The sequence below is a fragment of the Mobula hypostoma genome, chromosome 2, assembly GCF_963921235.1.
Source record: "Mobula hypostoma chromosome 2, sMobHyp1.1, whole genome shotgun sequence".
In the NCBI taxonomy this organism is placed as follows: Eukaryota; Metazoa; Chordata; class Chondrichthyes; order Myliobatiformes; family Myliobatidae; genus Mobula; species Mobula hypostoma.
This window is the reverse complement of record NC_086098.1, coordinates 102,072,024-102,090,142: the sequence shown is the minus strand read 5'-3', so window position 1 is coordinate 102,090,142 and position 18,119 is coordinate 102,072,024. Positions and strand designations below refer to the sequence as shown.

Sequence of the window (18,119 nt, the reverse complement as noted above, 5' to 3'; positions counted from 1 at the left end):
GTAGACGTTTTTGAGTGTATCTGTTGACATGCCAAATCTCTTCAAACTCCTAATGAAGTATAGCTGCTGTCTTGCCTTATTTATAACTGCATCGATATGTTGGGACCAGGTTAGATCCTTAGAGATCTTGACACCCAGGAACTTGAAACTGCTCACTTTCTCCATTTCTGATCCCTCTATGAGGATTGGTATGTGTCCTTCCTCTTACCCTCCCTGATATCCACAATTAGCTCTTTTGTCTTAGTGACGTTGAGTGCCAGGTTGTTGCTGTGGCACCACTCCACTAATTGGCATATCTCACTCCTGTACACCCTCTTGTCACCAACTGACATTCTACCAACAATGGCTGTATCGTCAGCAAACTTATAGATGGTATCTGAGCTATGCCTACTCACACAGTCATGTGTATACAGAGGGTAGAGCAGTGGACTAAGCACACACCCCTGAGGTGCACCAGTGTTGATTGTGAGCGAGGAAGATATGTTGTCACCAATCCACACAGATTCTAGTCTTCCAGTTAGGAAGTCAAGGATCCAATTGCAGAGGGAGGTACAGAGGCACAGATTCTGCAACTTCTCAATCAGGATTATGGGAACAATGGTACTAAATGCTGACCTACAGTCGATGAACAGCATCCTGACATAGGTTTTTGTACTGTCCAGGTGGTCTAAAACTGTGCTCAAAGTCTCAAAGTTCGTCACCCTTACCATAATACTCTTAGCGATTAAAATATACACACTTCTAACTATCTGACCTATCGAGCTGTTATTTCAATTTTACCTTTCAATACTTTCCCTGACATCTACCTTCTGGTCTGATCCTTCCTTTAATGACCTGGGGATCCAGCTCCCAGCCTCCTGCAAAACTAGTTTAAACTCTGTCCAGTACATTCACCAAACCTCTCAACCAGGATATTGGCTCCCTTCCATTCCCAGTCCAACCTGCCCTCTTATACAGGTCACCCCATCCACCAGAAAGGGTTTGAATGATCCAAGAACTTAAAACCTTGTTCCCTGCACCATTTCCTCAGCAACTCATTCATCTGTTCTGTCACCCCATTCCTACCTGCACTAGTCTGTGACAGAGGGAGTAATCTGGAGGTCCTTCTCAGCCTCTTTCCTAGCTCTATAAACTCACTGCGTAGGACCTCTTCCCTTTTTCTGCTCATGTCATTGGTGCCGACATGCACCACAGCCTTTGGGTGTTCTTCCTCTCCTTTGAGAATACTTTGTAGCCACTCTGATACATCTGGGACCCTAGCATCCAGGAGGCAACATACCATCCTGGTGTCTCTTTTGCAGCCACAGAATCTCCTTTCTATTCCCTTAACTGTTGAGTCCCTTATAACTACCACACTGTCTGACCTTACCCTCCCTGTTGATCCTCAGACTCAGGCGCAGTGCCATCAACCTGGCTGCTGCTGCTGTGTTCAGCAGCATCCAAAGGGGTATACTTGTTGCTGTGGGGAGTGGCCACAGGGGAACCCTGCACTGACTTCTTAATCCCCTTACCTCTTCTAGTGTTCACCCATCTACTATCCAAAGCCTATACTCTCAGCATGACTACATCTTCAAAAGTCTCATCTATAATATCGTCAGCTTACCAAATGATCCTAAGTACATCCAACTCCAGCTCCATCTCCTTGACGCAGTCAGTCAGGTGCTGAAATTGGGTGCACTTCCTGCAGATACAGTCATCAGAGAAACAGTTAGGTATCCTGAATTCCCACATCTGACAGGAGAAGCATTGCATCCTGACTATTCTCAACTAAAAGAAAAGGCTTACCCCTTCCTAACTGTGTCCCTGCCCGTTCACACCGTAGTCTTTTAAGCCAAAGCCTTCACACTCTGTCACTGGCACACTCCAACAATGGCGGCTCCAATAATGGATGCTCTGTTTGAGCCTACCTTCCGTTTGTTTACAGCAGAGTTTAGGCCTCTGACACCAACACTTACCGTGCGCGCACAGGGTAAAAGACCAGTCTTGCCCGAATCTGCACCTTTCATAATCTCTCTCCGCACTTTATTAGGGTTCTAACACTGACACTCACACTCCATGCACCTGAGCCATTGAAAAAATACCAGATTTACCAGTATCTGCTCTTTTTACATTCTTAATCCAAACTTCAGTATGCCTCTGACACCGACACTGTGTAGCCAAAAAAGACTGGCCTTGCTCGAATCTGCTCCTTTTATACTCTCTTTCCTGACTTCCGTAGGGCTCTGACACTGACACACTCCTCGTGCCTGAGCCGTTGAAAAAAATTGGTTGTGTTCTATGATGTGTAGTTCTGTAATTCTTGGACTGGGCCTCACTGTAACAATGCAGGAGGCCACTGAACTAAGTCAGAATAGGATGAAATGGTAAATAAAAGTGGTAACACAACCAAAAGCTCAGTTTCTTTTGTGGATCGAATGCAAGTGCTCCACAAAATCATCAGCTAACCTGGTTTCTCCAATCCTCATTAGACTGGAATAAGTCAAGTGATTCACTGTTTCGCCTGGAAGGATTGTTTAGATCCCTAGTTGAAGGGAAGGGAAGGAGATAAAGGACAAATCTGCATGTCCTGCAGTTGTATTGGCCAGCATCGTTAAATCGGAAGTGGTTGGTGAGGGAGGAAGAGCATGCAAGAGAGTTGTAAAGGGTGCAATCCCTTTAATATGCCTAAAGTGGAAGGAAATATGTATCTTCTTCAGGATGCTGATAATTGCAATGGATGATGCATTGAATAACTAACCAGTTGTTTAATACAAGGATGTACTATGTTTGCTTGCTTTCTCACTGTTCAAGGTTTCTGAACCTGAAGACATAAATCAAGTCCAGAGTAAAGTATTTATCCCTTTCCTAGATGTCAATTAAAACATTGCAAAATATATAAGGTTGAACAATTAACTTCATTCACATCCCTGGCACAGATTCACCGAACACTGTTGGTGTTAGTTCGTGCTCAGTCTACACAAACAAACCAAAATTACACTGATAGCACTGTCTTCCACTTTGAAAAAGAGAAGACTGCCAATGCTGTGACAATGACACTTCTCAAATTGTCTTCCATATCACATGCAATTTGTAGAAGTAATTAACATCTTTTTCATTCCACAAATATCTGAAATCGTTGCTGAAAAATCTGCACAAAGACTGCTACTCAGTTCAACCAGTTACGATAATAAATTAATCTGCATCAATGACATCAACAATCAAAAGTAGAGCAAAAATATATTACTTCCCCTGCTTTCTCTACACCAGTAAAGGGTATGAAAATATTTTCACAGTGGTAACTTTCAAATGTCGATACACATTTTTGTTAACATATACAATAAATATGTCAGTCATCTCACTAGTACAGAAAATATACAGCTGTTTTACAGCCCATGAATATTGCCAGATATATTTTTTAGATATTAATGTCTATATATAGAAGAAAGTTTGACTCAGTAAAGGGTAATGTGATTTCTGATCCAACTATTGGCATTCTGCATACATGACACTCTCTTTTTATAATACATGTTTGCTCCCCTTAAGGAGAAAGTCAAATTACATCAAGGCTAGCAATTAAACTATAATGATTTTACACACACGTCAAAAACTAAAATGATTATGATGGTATGTTACTTGCCATTTTGTTTGGCATTACATGAATTTCTTGTCTTGTTCTGATTTCTATCTGATAGCATAGTGCTGATGATAAAATATGTTCATGTTTGCAACACCTTACTTCAATGCTCTTTTACTGACACCTAGTGGTTTTCAGTAGTTTTGAGCTAATATTAATTTGCTTTTAGTCTGGATTTGTATCTTAACACACGAAACAATGCCTTTCATAGAAATAAGTTAAAACTGCTGCACAAACAATATTACAAAACAAAACATTGCTGTTTTTAACATTCTATAAAATCCTTTCAACGTCTCATTTTCTCTCCTGAAGATACCAGCCCTTGCTAGTGTGTGTTTCTTCAGCTCCCAACTGGCTCACTTTATTTATTAATCCATTCAGTGAATTCGTCCAAGACCAAATTTCAAATATATTTCCAGCAGGAATTCATAACAAGGTAATTATCAGGATACAGACGCTTTGCACTGAATTCTCTACATTTAGATTTGCTGAGGTTATCTCCCTTGTATGACTTGCAATGTTAGAACCAGACTATAAGTGAATTTAAGATTTAAATAAATCTTTAAAATGAATCATTATTTAAGGGAAATCATTTGTATTCATTAGAATGTTGTGTCAAGCTAATTACCTTCTATCACATTCAGTTTGTTGTCAAGGCTCTACCAGCAGGCAATAACAAAATCTAAATTCAAACAAAAATCGCTGTTTCTCCTCAGTAGAAAGTAATTGGAGATTTAGAAGATTTTCTGAGAATTAGTCCAAATAACGCACAGCATGAATGCAACAGCTAAATTAAAGCAGCAAAATAAATTCAAACTTCATATCATTTCATCTGTATCATCAGATGTTACCTCAATATCTCAGGCAATCTATTGAAAAAAAATTATTGCTTGGTACATAAATACCAAAAACAATTCATAAATAAGACAATTATTTAATAAGTTTGCTACATCAGAAGCTAAAGAAAAGAAGATGAATTGACTTATTTTAAATACAATAATGAGCTAAAGCTCTATCTGTTTATCAACATAGGCATTAAAACTCCATCACACCATTTGAAGAGAGGATGTTCTCCCAATACACTGAACAACATTTTTCTCCTAATTAAATCCACGAAAGTTTAGTTGATCATTTATTTCACTTGCTATGTGTATATACTTATGTGAACAAACTGGCTGCTGTAGCTAACAAGAGAAAATCTGCAGAGGCTGGAAATCCGAGGAACAGACACAAAACGCTGCAGGAACTCAGCAGGCCAAGTAGCATCTATGGAAAAGAGTACAGTCGATGTTTCAGGCCGAAACGTTGACTATACTCTTTTCCATAGATGCTGCCTGACCTGCTGAGTTCCTCCAGTATTTTGTATGTTTTGGCTGATGTAGCTCCTCTGTAACAACATTTGCAATTATAGATCAACTTCAATATAGTAAAGTATCACGGTAATAGTGGTAGCACTTCAGAAGTACTGGCAGCTGTGAAGCATTTTGGGATGTCAAAAGGAGATGAAAGGCATGTAATAAATTCACATTTGATTTGAATGTTAAAAACAATAATAATTAACATGCATAGACACTATTATTTTCTCAGCATTTACATTCTCAAACATGATCTCTTCAGCTGATGCTATTTAAGTAACTCAAGTCATGGAATTGTATAGCGTAGAAACAGGCTCTTCAGTCCAACATGTCCATGTCCATTATACCTTTCTATACTAATTCCTCTTGCCTTCATTAATTGTATGTTCCTCCATGCCTGGCTCAATCAAGTACCAGTCAGCTGCCTCTTAAACATTGTCAATATTCTCCATCCAACTCATTCCAGATACCAACTACTTTACGTGAAAAATTTACCCCTCATTTCCTTTAAGCCTCCTCCTGCTCTTCTTAATCCTATACCTTGTAGCTTTTGACATCCCTACCATGAGAAACAGAAACTGGCTATCAACTATACCAATGCCTCTCTTAATTTTATATACCTGTATAAATGTCATCTCTCAGCCTTCTTTGCTTATTTAACTTCTCTTACTCAAGCCCACCCTCATTCAGGCATTATCCTTGTGAGTTTGCGCCCCCTCTAGCTTAATCACATCTTTCCTGTAGTGTAGCAACCACAATTGCACACAATATTCCAAGTGTGGCCCAACCTATATTTTGTACAATTGTAACCACACATTGATCGTCTGACCAATGAAGACACGTGAGGCTTTCTTAGCTATCCTGTCAACCTGTACAGCCACTTTCAGGAAATCATCCCAGGTCTCTCTGCTCAACAACACACCTCAGGTCCCTGTAATCACTCTGTCCTTGTCTCATGTAACTTCCCAGAATGCCTCACTTTGCACTTGCCTGAAATAGATTGCACCTGCCTAACATTGCCCACTTTCTCAATTGGTCTAGGTCATGTTGTAGCCTGAAACAACCTTCTTCACTGTAAGCATATATCACCATTTTTTTCTCAGCCCCAGATTTACAAATCATGACAGATAGTCTCATCAAACTCCATAATTTATGACAAACAACAAAGGATCCTGCACTGATTCCTGCAGTACATTGTTGGTCACAGTGTGGGGAAAAAACTCAACTTCCACTTAATGCCCCCGACCATCAAGCTACATGTCTCAACCATCCAGAAGAACGCACCGTGTGGGGCATTGTTAATGATCTCGTTGATGTCCACAAAGAGAACACCTACCACCCTGCCCTCATCAATCCTCCTGGTCATAAAACTCAATCAAACTCATGAAGCACCATTTCCTTGATTAGCCAAAATTTATCCTTGTCAAATGCAAATAAATAATCTCTCTTATAATATCTATCAATAATTTTCTCACCACAGACGTAAGGCTCACTGGCCTGGTATTCTTTTTCAATCCTAGGCTTATGTGCTGCCTTTGTTAAATAAAGGCACACAAGTAGTTAACCTCTGGTCTTTTGATACCTGAGCTGTGGTTTAAACAAAGTTACATCTCAGAGAGGACCCCTTTAATCTCTGCCCTTGCTTCCTATAACATCCTAGGAAATACCTGGTCAGGCCCTTGGGGTTCGTCAATCCTCATAGTCATAGTCATACTTTATTGATCCCGGGGGAAATTGGTTTTTCTTACAGTTGCACCATAAATAATTAAATAGTAATAGAACCATAAATAGTTAAATAGTAATATGTAAATTATGCCAGTAAATTATGAAATAAGTCCAGGACCAGCCTATTGGCTCAGGGTGTCTGATCCTCCAAGGGAGGAGTTTTAAAGTTTGATGGCCACAGGCAGGAATGGCTTCCTATGACGCTCTGTGTTGCATCTTGGTGGAGTGAGCCTCTGGCTGAATGTGCTCCTGTGCCCAACCAGTACATTATGTAGTGGATGGGAGACACTGCCCAGGATGGCATGCAATTTGGACAGCATCCTCTTTTCAGACACCACCGTCAGAGAGTCCAGATCCATCCCACAACGTCACTGGCCTTACGAATGAGTTTGTTGATTCTGTTGGTGTCTGCTATCCTCAGCCTGCTGCCCCAGCACACAAAGCAAACATGATTGCACCGGCCACCACAGACTCATAGAACATCCTCCGCATCGTCCAGCAGATGTTAAAGGACCTCAGTCTCCTCAGGAAATAGAGACGGCTCTGTCCCTTCTTGTAGACAGCCTCAGAGTTCTTTGACCAGTCCAGTTTATTGTCAATTCATATCCCCAGGTATTTGTAATTCTCCATCATGTCTACACTGACCCCCTGGATGGAAACAGGGATCACCGGTACCTTAGCTCTCCTCAGGTCTACCAGCAGCTCCTTAGTCTTTTTCACATTAAGCTGCAGATAATTCTGTTCACACCATGTGACAAAGTTTCCTACTGTAGCCCTGTACTCAGCCTCATCTCCCCTGCTGATGTATCCAACTATGGCAGAGTCATCAGAAAACTTCTGAAGATGACAAGACTCTGTGCAGTAGTTGAAGTCCGAGGTGTATATGGTGAAGAGAAAGGGAGACAAGACAGTCCCCTGTGGAGCCCCAGTGCTGCTGATCACTCTGTCAGACACACAGTGTTGCAAGTACACGCACTGTGGTCTGCCAGTCAGGTAATCAAGAATCCATGGACACCAGGAAAGCATCCACCTGCATCGCTGTCAGCTTCTCCCCCAGCAGAGCAGGGTGGATGGTGTTGAATGCACTGGAGAAGTCAAAAAATATGACCCTCACAGTGCTCGCTGGCTTGTCCAGGTGGGTGTAGACACGGTTCAGCAGGTAGACGATGGCATCCTCAACTCCTAGTCGGGGCTGGTAGGCGAACTGGAGGGGATCTAAGTGTGGCCTGACCATAGGCCGGAGCAGCTCCAGAACAAGTCTCTCCAGGGTCTTCATGATGTGGGAGGTCAATGCCACCGGTCTGTAGTCATTGAGGCCGCTGGGGCGCGGCATCTTCGGCACAGGGTCAAGGCAGGACGTCTTCCACATCACAGGAACCCTCCAGAGCCTCAGGCTCAGGTTGAAGACATGGCAAAGTACTCCACATAGCTGAAGGACACAGGCTTTGAGCACCCTGGTACTGACACCATCCGGTCCTGCAGCCTTGCTTGGGTTGAGACGTTTCAGCTGTCTTCTCACCTGTTCAGCTGTGAAGCCCACCGTGGTGGTTTCGTGTGGGGAAGGGTATAGTCATGAGAGCAGGGTGGGGGACTGTGAGGAGGGGTAGGAGGGGAGAGTGGAATATGTGTTGGTTGGGGGCCGACAACAGATGACTCATGTGGGGGATGGGCAGGGGCCACAATGTCAAATCTGTTAAAGAACAGGTTAACGAACTCATGAGTTTTAACATCTCCAATGCCTCCTACTTCACAATGTTGATGTGCTCTAGGACATTACTTTTTCTTCTTAAAGTCACCAGCTTCCACTTCACAGTAATTATAGATGAAAAATATTCATTAAAACTTACCCACTTCCTGTAGTTCCACTCATAGATGTCCTTAAGGTGAGTTATTCCTACGCTCCACCCGACCCAAGCTATCCTTTTATCTTCATATAGATATTTTCAGAATCCTTTTTTCATTGTCCTTACAAATTTCCTTCTTAACTGTACCCCTATATCCCTTAAGGGACTCACATGTTTCCAGCTGTCTGTTTTTGACATACACCACCTTTTATTTTAATCAGACTCTCAATGTCCCACATATATTAAGGTCCCTTAATATTACCAGCCTACCCTTCAATCCAACAGGAACATGCCGGCCCTGAACACTGCTATCTCACTGTTAGAGCCATCCCTTTGCCAGATGCCCCTTTATCTGCGAATAACTTTTCCCAAACAGCTCTGAAGTGTCCTGTTTGATGCTTTTAAAACTGGCCTTCCTCCAATTTAGAACATGAACATGAGGACTAATCCTATATTTTTCTATGACTACCTTAAAACTAATAGAATTACAGTCACTGATCCCAATGTGCTCCCACACCTACACATTAATCACTTACCCAGCTATTTCATAAGAAAAAGTCAAGCTCAGCCTCTTCTCTATTACAACCATCTACATATTGCTTCAGGAATATCTCAAAGACACACTTCACATATTCTGCCCCATTTAATGCCTTAGCTAACTCAACATATACTACTTTCAGCAACTTGGAGTAACATGGTGATCACTTCCTGAACTTGTAACATTCCTTAATGAGTCAAAGCACGGGGCGCATTCCCCAAAATATCTTGTTACATATCCTGATATGGTCTTAATTGAATCCATGTCCAGTAGCTGTTCAGCTTTTCTTCAACAAGGAATACATTCTCGCCTCTGACAGCCAAATGACAGCTCCAACAGTGAGCCAGCCCTTTTGCTGTTGACATGGTTAATACTACTCTCCATACCTGCACAGCTCTTGATTCAAATAAGCAAATATACATAAAACATACACAGCACTGTAAATATAGGAGTGAAATAGGTCCTCTCAGTTGTAACCCTTTGATATTGAATATTACTTGCACTGTGAAATAATCCTGAAAAATAAAAAGAGCCGCAGGAGTTTCTGAAACTAGGATGTTCAGAAGGGAAGAGATTTTCCTAGATGCCTTAAAAATAACAAGTTGTTCGCAGAGTTCATAAAAATGCAATCAAAGGCATAAACTCATTCTATCAATTTTTGCCATGATACTTTGTTTTATTTGGCACTGGGAAAGAAATTAATAAAGATGCAGAGGCCCTAGGATATGGTGGGAATGAAAAGGGAAATAACATCAAGGATACAGACCAATCCATCAGTCCCAAACATCAGTTAATGATAGAAAGTCAATGACAATGACAGAGAGTAAAAGCGGTGGAAAAGGGGCTGGAAACATTCAAGCAAAGTTCATTGGAGCTACTATTTTCAGCTTCATGCCATTTTCACATCTCTATACACAAATTTGAAATTTTACAGAGTTCCATGATGAGACTCCAGTCATTTGTCCCCATGAGTATAAGTGAGTGCACCAAAATGCTAAAGTCCTGAACTGCTCAGAATCCCCCATATTTAAATAGGGGATATGGCTTGTGGTTTCTGCGTCATATTTAGCCATCAATGGATCTATTAATCCATTCATTTTAATTAGTATTTTTAGCTGCAGAGGAAAAAGGCAAATTACATATTCTTATTATACTGTATGTTTACAGAAATATATTTTTTCTTGTTTATTTTTATTTGAAAAGAAGTTTTAACATTGTATTCATTTTTCATAGTTTAAGTGCTGTAGAAGCTCAAGCACTGGTATTGCTGAATCCAGTTTCTCAACCAATATTGCTGAAGATTTAGCAAAGTCTGCTTACAAAAAAAAATGGTATATGGTGAATTTTTACAATGCCATCTTTGATCCCACTGACATTAGTATCAGTGCTAATAACAGTGTTTATCACTAAATCTCAAACCTTCAGAAACCTCTAGATTACAATCCTACTCTGATGGATTATTGAGCTCCAACCTCTTAGGTTTACAGGACAGCCATTTCACCCAAGGACCACAAAAGGTTGGGGTGACTGTCAGGAGAGCAGAAGCATATGTAAAGTACCAGATCAAGTACAACCTGGTCCAAATTGTGATATATTTTTAAGACAATGCAGCTACTTATGTTGTAGTGCACTGTGGATCTGTAGCCCTACACCTCCTTGGGAAGATAAAGAAACAATACAGTTCTGAAAGTTTTAAAAAAACACATATTTCTGTCCAAAGGATTCACAGCATATCAAAGCACTTACCTCTGCATTTAGATTGTCTGCTAAACGATCCAGAAACTGGCTTTCAATTGGGTTTTGTTGAGTCAGCAGAGTTAAGTAATGACTCAGTTTATCATGTGTGGTGATGATTGTCCCCTCGCCAAATTTGTCAAACTGCGGCCGCCCAGCTCTGCCAAAAATCTGCATCACATCTAAAATTCCTAGGTCTACAAAAGACCCCCGTTTTGCATCATATATTTGAGTACCCTATAAAAGAATGATAGCAAAGCATTACAAATGGCAAGCTAAATGAACTACTTTATCATTGTCTTGTTTGCAAAAATAAACTTTCCCCACATAAGTGTTGGGAAAAAAAATTCAGGAGATATTATGAGTTGGAAGAGCCTTTCATTTAAGATTACTGCTAGTTTTTGAATCCTTGAGTTTTTTTCCATTATACCAGAAGTATCCAATGGGTGAGGTAATATTATTGCCCACAGAAACTTAGGAACCAAAAAATCAATTACTTGTTCCCCCAGATCACTAAAAATTCCCATTTATACCTTCAGTATTCACTGCCAGCTTCTCATGTTTCCTAACCTTAAAAATACTAGAGGACAATAAAATAGATGAATAATTTAAAATCAATCAATTCCAGCATATGCTTCATAAAAAAACATTTAATGACTCTCTTTAAAATCTAATAAAATTAATATTTGTAACTGGGTCTTGAAACAATATGTGTGTGATATGTTTGCCTTCAGAGCAATGATGACTGCATTTTTGTGACAGATATTAATTCTTTATCTAAGGTTTCACCAAATATTTCTTCTGACTTCTATGAATGAAGAGAATTTGATTACTCATACATATAGAAAACAATAATGAGATTTACAAAAGCATGATTTGTGTTCACAAAGTGTCTAAGTGCATTTAATTATTGCTTTCTTTGAGAACAGAAGAGTTTTGCATCATAAAAATACATTCCACTGTCAACAGAAGTTTTTGGCTATCTTGTCAAATATTACTAATAACTATTGCTACTTGTAGTCTCTGTTCCATCTTCTGACGTAACCCTTGGCAAATCAAAAATCTCAGCAGTCAGCCATACTTAAGTATTCCCAAGCCATTAGCAAACTAAACTATCATGGACAACTTAGAAAATTCAGAACAATGACAACCAATGCTAAGGTAGCCAAATGGCCGTTATACCATTCAATCTTATCTTCAAATCTCAATGAGAGAGGTTTACTCGGACACTTTCTATTTGCTCAGCTGACTTGGCTTTTCAAATTGTTCAATCAAAAAACAAGTTATGAGTGTTTCCAGTACTTTGTTTTTTTTATTTCGGATATCCCATCATCTGCAGGTTTTTATTTTTCATTCAACTCTTAATTTCCAGGCATGCCAAAGACTATTCCATTGAATAAAATGCAAGTTTTCTTCAAGGATTCAGCATAATAAAACAAGTTACTTCAAATTAGAGCTTCAATATGATTTATTTCCATACATCATCTTATTTTTGGTGGAGTTTATAGTCAGAAAAAGCCAGAATGTTTGACTTTAGTAACTGCTTGCCTAATAATTCTGCCATTTAAAGTTGTTAAAAATCTGAAGGACAGTCAGCTTAGGTAGTGCTTACTTTTTGGTGTCCACTCATTTCTAAAGAAGACTGGCTTTTCCCTCAAGTTTTAAATCACCTAACATATGCATTCTTAGCCCTGCTCTAGTAGCAAACTGATTACACTACTCGATTGTTCTGTTCCCTGGAATAACTCACATTTCAGCCAGTGTTAACGATCTGATGACATCCACTGTGTGTATGATATGACATAATCTTTCTGACAACTTCCCATGTTGTTACTATTCCTTAATCACATTCTGAGTACACCAAAACACAAGAAGAATCTCACCAAAAACTCCATTTTGACTGCCTACTGTTTCACCCCCTTTTCCACAATCACCCTAACATTTAAAAGACTGAAAACAGAAAGCTGTATTGTTCTTAAACAACCAAACAAAAACTGTTGGGTTTTCAAATTTACCTTGATGATAACAGCGTGTGCTGGAAGATTGACACCCCAGGCCAATGTAGCTGTACAGACCAACACTTTTATGTGCCCACGAGAAAAGTAACTTTCAACTAAATTCCTGTCCTGGCGCAACATTCCTGCATGATGAATGCCAAATCCATCTGGAAACAACTCCCGTAACTGCTTGTTTCTGGATTTCTGAATCTGCAATGATACCAAAAATAAGTAGTACAATACATTGGCAGCTTTAAATGACTTATTACCATAGTAACATTTTAATGTACAATATTGAACATTATGCTGTAATAAATTAGCAAGTTTCCTGTAATGTTCTTATTGTAGTATATTTAGTGTAAACAAATTCTATACTGCATACTAATATTCAGTGTTATAAGCCACAGATATTAAATGGATAAAAGGCAAAATGGATGAAACGTCACATAGTACCATTTTATTATCCCATATGGCAATGAAATAGTTTAGAAAAACAGAAATATAATAAGTCAACTTCAGTAAAAACACCATCCCAGCATTTCAAATTGAAAATTACCAATACACTTATTATATCTTGCACTTGTTACTCAAATAACTGCCATAGGCTACAGATATTTCTGTGAAATTTCAGGTTCAAAATTTGGTTAACATTTCAACATTAATATTATAGCAAATATTTCTTGACTGCACTTAGTATTTACTGGAGTAGCATCTAGTTAGATTGGATAAAAAGTGGTGACTTCTTCTGAGATTAATCAGGCATCCATAAACATTCAGCATTCACTAATCCAAACTGAATGATCAATTCTACTATCTTGTATCTTGGTTATAACTCTGATGTTGATATTTGTGGGAGTATAAACCAAACTAAATCTGTAGAAAGCTGAAATGAAAAGATATTGAGTAACCATTTGTATGTTATTTGAGTTGTATGTGTATCTCATTTCAATTTGTCACATACATATTTTAAATGCGGCAATTATTACACTACATTTACAATAGATATCACTTAAAAGCTGGCTGTATTTTAACAGAAACACAACCTTACTCCTGCAACATACAGTACAATGAATGTCACAGGGTAGCCTGAGACAAGATGTCAAGAATCCCATGAGATTTTGAGAGGACACTGACTAGAACAAAAATATTCTGGGAATCATGAACATAGTGAAGGAAGGGTAGTCTCATTGAAAAGAAGTAGAGTTACACTGACAGTATTCTGTAAACTAAGCACCATAAATTGTTACACCATGAACCAGCAGGAGAAGAGAAAAAGCAAATAAAGATTTTTGGGAATTCTCATAATTGGAAGCAACAATTTGATGAATTGCAATTAGACAGCTCCATGACTTGATAAGAAAGCAGACGCATCCTGAATCAGTGCCAACATAGCATGGCCATAATTAAGGTGCTGAAAAGTGACTCCTTGGCTTGCAGCTTCGGAAACAGCCCTATTTCCATATAACCATATCATAATTACCGCACGGAAACAGGACATCTCGGCCCTTCTAGTCCATGCTAAAAGGCTTACTCTCACCTAGTCCCACCTACCTGCACTTAGCCCATAACCTTCCATTCCTTTCCTGTCCATATACCTATTCAAATTTTTTTAAATGACAAAATTGAACCTGCCCCTACCACTTCTACTGGAAGTTCGTTCCATACAGCCACCACTCTCTGAGTAAAGAAGTTTTTCCTCGTGTTACCTCTAAACTTTTACCCCTTAACTCTCAACTCATGTCCTCTTGTTTGAATCTCCCCTACTCTCAATGGAAAAAGCCTATCCACGTCAACTCTATCTATCCCACTCATAATTTTAAATACCTCTATCAAGGCCCCTCTCAACCTTCTATGCTCCAAAGAATAAAGACCCAACTTGTTCAACCTTTCTTTGTAACTTAGGTGTTGAAACCCAGGTAACATTCGAGTAAATCTCCTCTGAACTCTCTCTATTTTGTTGACATCTTTCCTATAATTCAGTGACCAGAACTGTACACAATACTCCAAATTTGGCTTCACCAATGCCTTGTACAATTTTAACATTACATCCCAACTCCTACACTCAATGCTCTCATTTATAAAGGCCAGCATACCAAAAGCTTTCTTCATCACCCTATCCACATGAGATTCCACCTTCAGGGAACTATGCACCATTATTCCTAGATCACTTTGTTCTACAGCATTCCTCAATGCCCTACCATTTACCATGTATGTCCTATTTTGATTAGTCCTACCAAAATGTAGCACCTCACACTTACCAGCATTAAACTCCATCTGTCATCTTTTAGCCCAAATTTCTCTGCAAGCTTTGAAAACCTACTTCATTATCCACAACGTCACCTATCTTAGTATCATCTGCATACTTAATAATCCAATTTACCACCCCATCATCCAGATCATTAATGTATGACAAACAACACTGGACCCAGTACAGATCCCTGAGCCATACCACTAGTCACCGGCCTCCAACCTGACAAACAGTTATCCACCACTACTCTCTGGCATCTCCCATCCAGCCACTGTTGAATCCATTTTACTACTTCAATATTAATACCTAATGATTGAACCTTCCTAACTAACCTTCCATGTGGAACCTTTTCAAAGGCCTTACTGAAGTCCATATAGACAACATCCACCGCTTTTCCCTCGTCAATTTTCCTCGTAACCACTTCAAAAAATTCAATAAGATTTGTCAAACATGACCTTCCACGCACAAATCCATGTTGACTGTTCCTAATCAGACCCTGTCTATCCAGATAATTATATATACCATCTCTAAGAATACCTTCCATTAATTTACCCACCACTGACATCAAACTTACAGGCTGATAACTGCTAGGTTTGCTCTTAGAACCCTTTTTAAACAATGGAACCATATGAGCAGTACGCCAATCCTCCGGCACCATCCCTGTTTCTAATGACACTTGAAATATTTCTGTCAGAGCCCCTGCTATTTCCACACTAACTTCCCTCAAAGTCCTAGGGAATATCCTGTCTTTTCTTTTCCATCTTTAATATCTTTATTTTTCCCTTTCAGGGTTCTTTTGAAGACCCTGACCTAGAGTTACATGCTGACTTCGGTTCTTTGTGGAAATGGGACCAGTTCTCGGGGTTTTAGGACTGGCCGTTGTTTGGCCTGCCAAGGGGTCAGCCTGAGAGGCATCTAGTGTTTGGAAGCCTAAGATCTCGGGGCTCTGGAAACAGGCAGATTGAGGGTGGGTGTCACGGCAGGAGACACGTGTGTCATCGGGGTGGCCAGAAAATCTTTCGCTGTAGGCCCGAAGACTCGAGATCTTTGCAATCTTCAGGCACAGAGCTCGTAAAAAGCAACAAAACGGATTTTTAACATCGTAACCCAGTGGGTTGTTGTTATGTCTCCTGCTCGCTGCGAACATGGGGGACATCTCCCTCTCCCTTGCCAGGAAGAGAGAGAACCTGTGGGTTGCCGAATACCAAATGAATTGCAAAAGTCTTTGGGGTAACTGCAAGGTCTATGTCTTTGCTATTGCTTAGCTCATGCTTGTACTTGATAGCGGGTGCGATTTTTGTTTCGCCGGTGGGGGGAGAGGACTGTTGCTCGCCACTGCTTATGCTCAGGGGGCGGGGGGGGGGACTCTGGGGTTCTCACATTTAACTGTCATTCATTCTTTGGGGCACTTCTCTGTTCTTGTGGATGTTTTGTGAAGAAAAAGCATTTCAGGATGAATATTGTATATATTTCTCTGACATTAAATTGAACCTTTGAATCTCAATTGTCATGGATATTTAACATTTCTGGAGCCTGGGTCAAACTTAAGATTTATAAAATTTAGCTTTATTGAAACATTCTGTGAAATGCATCATTTGTATCAATGACCAACATAGTCCAAGTTTGGACAGGTACATGGATAGTATGGGTATGGAGGGCTATGGTCTTGGTGCAAGTCCACTGGAGTGGTCTAAATGGTTTCACCATGGACTAGATGGGCAGAAGGGCCTGTTGCTCTGCTATACTTCCCTACGACACTATATGCTGAGGCTAGTCTACAGTGTGGCTAAGCTTCTAGTGCCAACGTAGCATGCCCATAACTTTCAACCTGTACGTCCTTGGAATGTATGTAGGAGGAAATCAGTACACCAACATGGTCATGTGGAGAACAAACAAAGTCCTTACAGAAAGCGGTGGGAATTGAACCCCAATCACTGGTGCTGTGATACATTATACTCGAGATGACATTACCATGCCACCCCCTTAACTCCTTAACTTTAGGATGGAAAAGGGAACAATGGATGAGAGTTGTTTGCTATGAATGTATGAATAACTTGGAGCTGCTTGGATTGTGGGCAGCAGTATATCAATGAACCTACTCGAAGATCAGAACATGGAGCATAGTACAGCCCTTCTTCTTACGATGTTGTATTGACTTTTCAATCTACTGTTTATATAAGAATGGCCATTAAGTACATGAATATCAACAGCAGTGGGAATACCCATCTCAAGAAGGAATTCTCTGAGTTCAGATCTCACAGAAGACAACTCTGTTGGATTGAGTTTGGTCAATTTATTTCATATGGAGGTCTTTACACGCAAGCAATGAGTCTTGCAATTCAGAATAAGTGATAAGTTGGAACAGTAAGTATGAAGTTGTTTGAGTTGATGCTTAATTACAGCATGTTATGTGTACTTGCTTAAGCACATACTAAAAAATCTGTAAAGTGAAGATGCTTACAAAATAATGAAAAGTTTCTAAATATCAGAAAATTACCAGAAAGAGCAGTAAGCAGTAACAAACCAAATCAAAATCAATATTTGGTGTGATCACACTTTGCCTTTAAAACTGCATCAATTCTCTTAGGTACACTGTAGTGCAGTTTTATAAGAAAATCAGCTGGTAGGTTGTTCCAAGCATCTTGAAGAACTTGCCACAGTTCTGCAGACTTTGGCTGTCTCACTTGCTTATGTATCCCCAGGTAATCTCAGACAGCTTCTATGACGCTGAGATCAGGGCTCTATGGAAGCCATTCCATCTGCTGTAGAACTCTTTGTTCTTCTTTTCGCTGAAGATAGTTCTTCAATGACCTTAGGCATGTGTTTGGGGACATTGTCCTACTGCAGAATAAAGTTGGGGACAATCAGGTGCCTTCCTGATGATACTGCATGATGGATGAAAATGTTCTTGTATTGAGATTTCCAGTAATTCTGACCAGATCACCAACTCTATTTGCAGAAATGTAGCCCCAAACCCTAAAACCTGCAGGGAACATCTGCCATGCTTCACTGTTGGCTGCAGACACTCATCCATGTAGCATTCTTCAGCTCTTCTGCTGACAAAC

At 39.9% G+C, this 18,119-nt stretch overlaps 1 protein-coding gene across 1 annotated transcript in view; it reads right to left on the bottom strand.

The window, feature by feature from the left end:
- ascc3 (activating signal cointegrator 1 complex subunit 3) overlaps positions 1 to 18,119 on the bottom strand; it is a 399,975-nt gene that overhangs the window by 205,977 nt on the left and 175,879 nt on the right. The window contains exons 15-16 of the mRNA XM_063040308.1: positions 12,825 to 13,016; positions 10,822 to 11,046 (exon numbers count right to left, since the gene is read on the bottom strand). Of these exons, the coding sequence (XP_062896378.1) occupies positions 10,822 to 11,046; positions 12,825 to 13,016 (417 nt within the window). The remainder of the gene's footprint in view (positions 1 to 10,821; positions 11,047 to 12,824; positions 13,017 to 18,119) is intronic.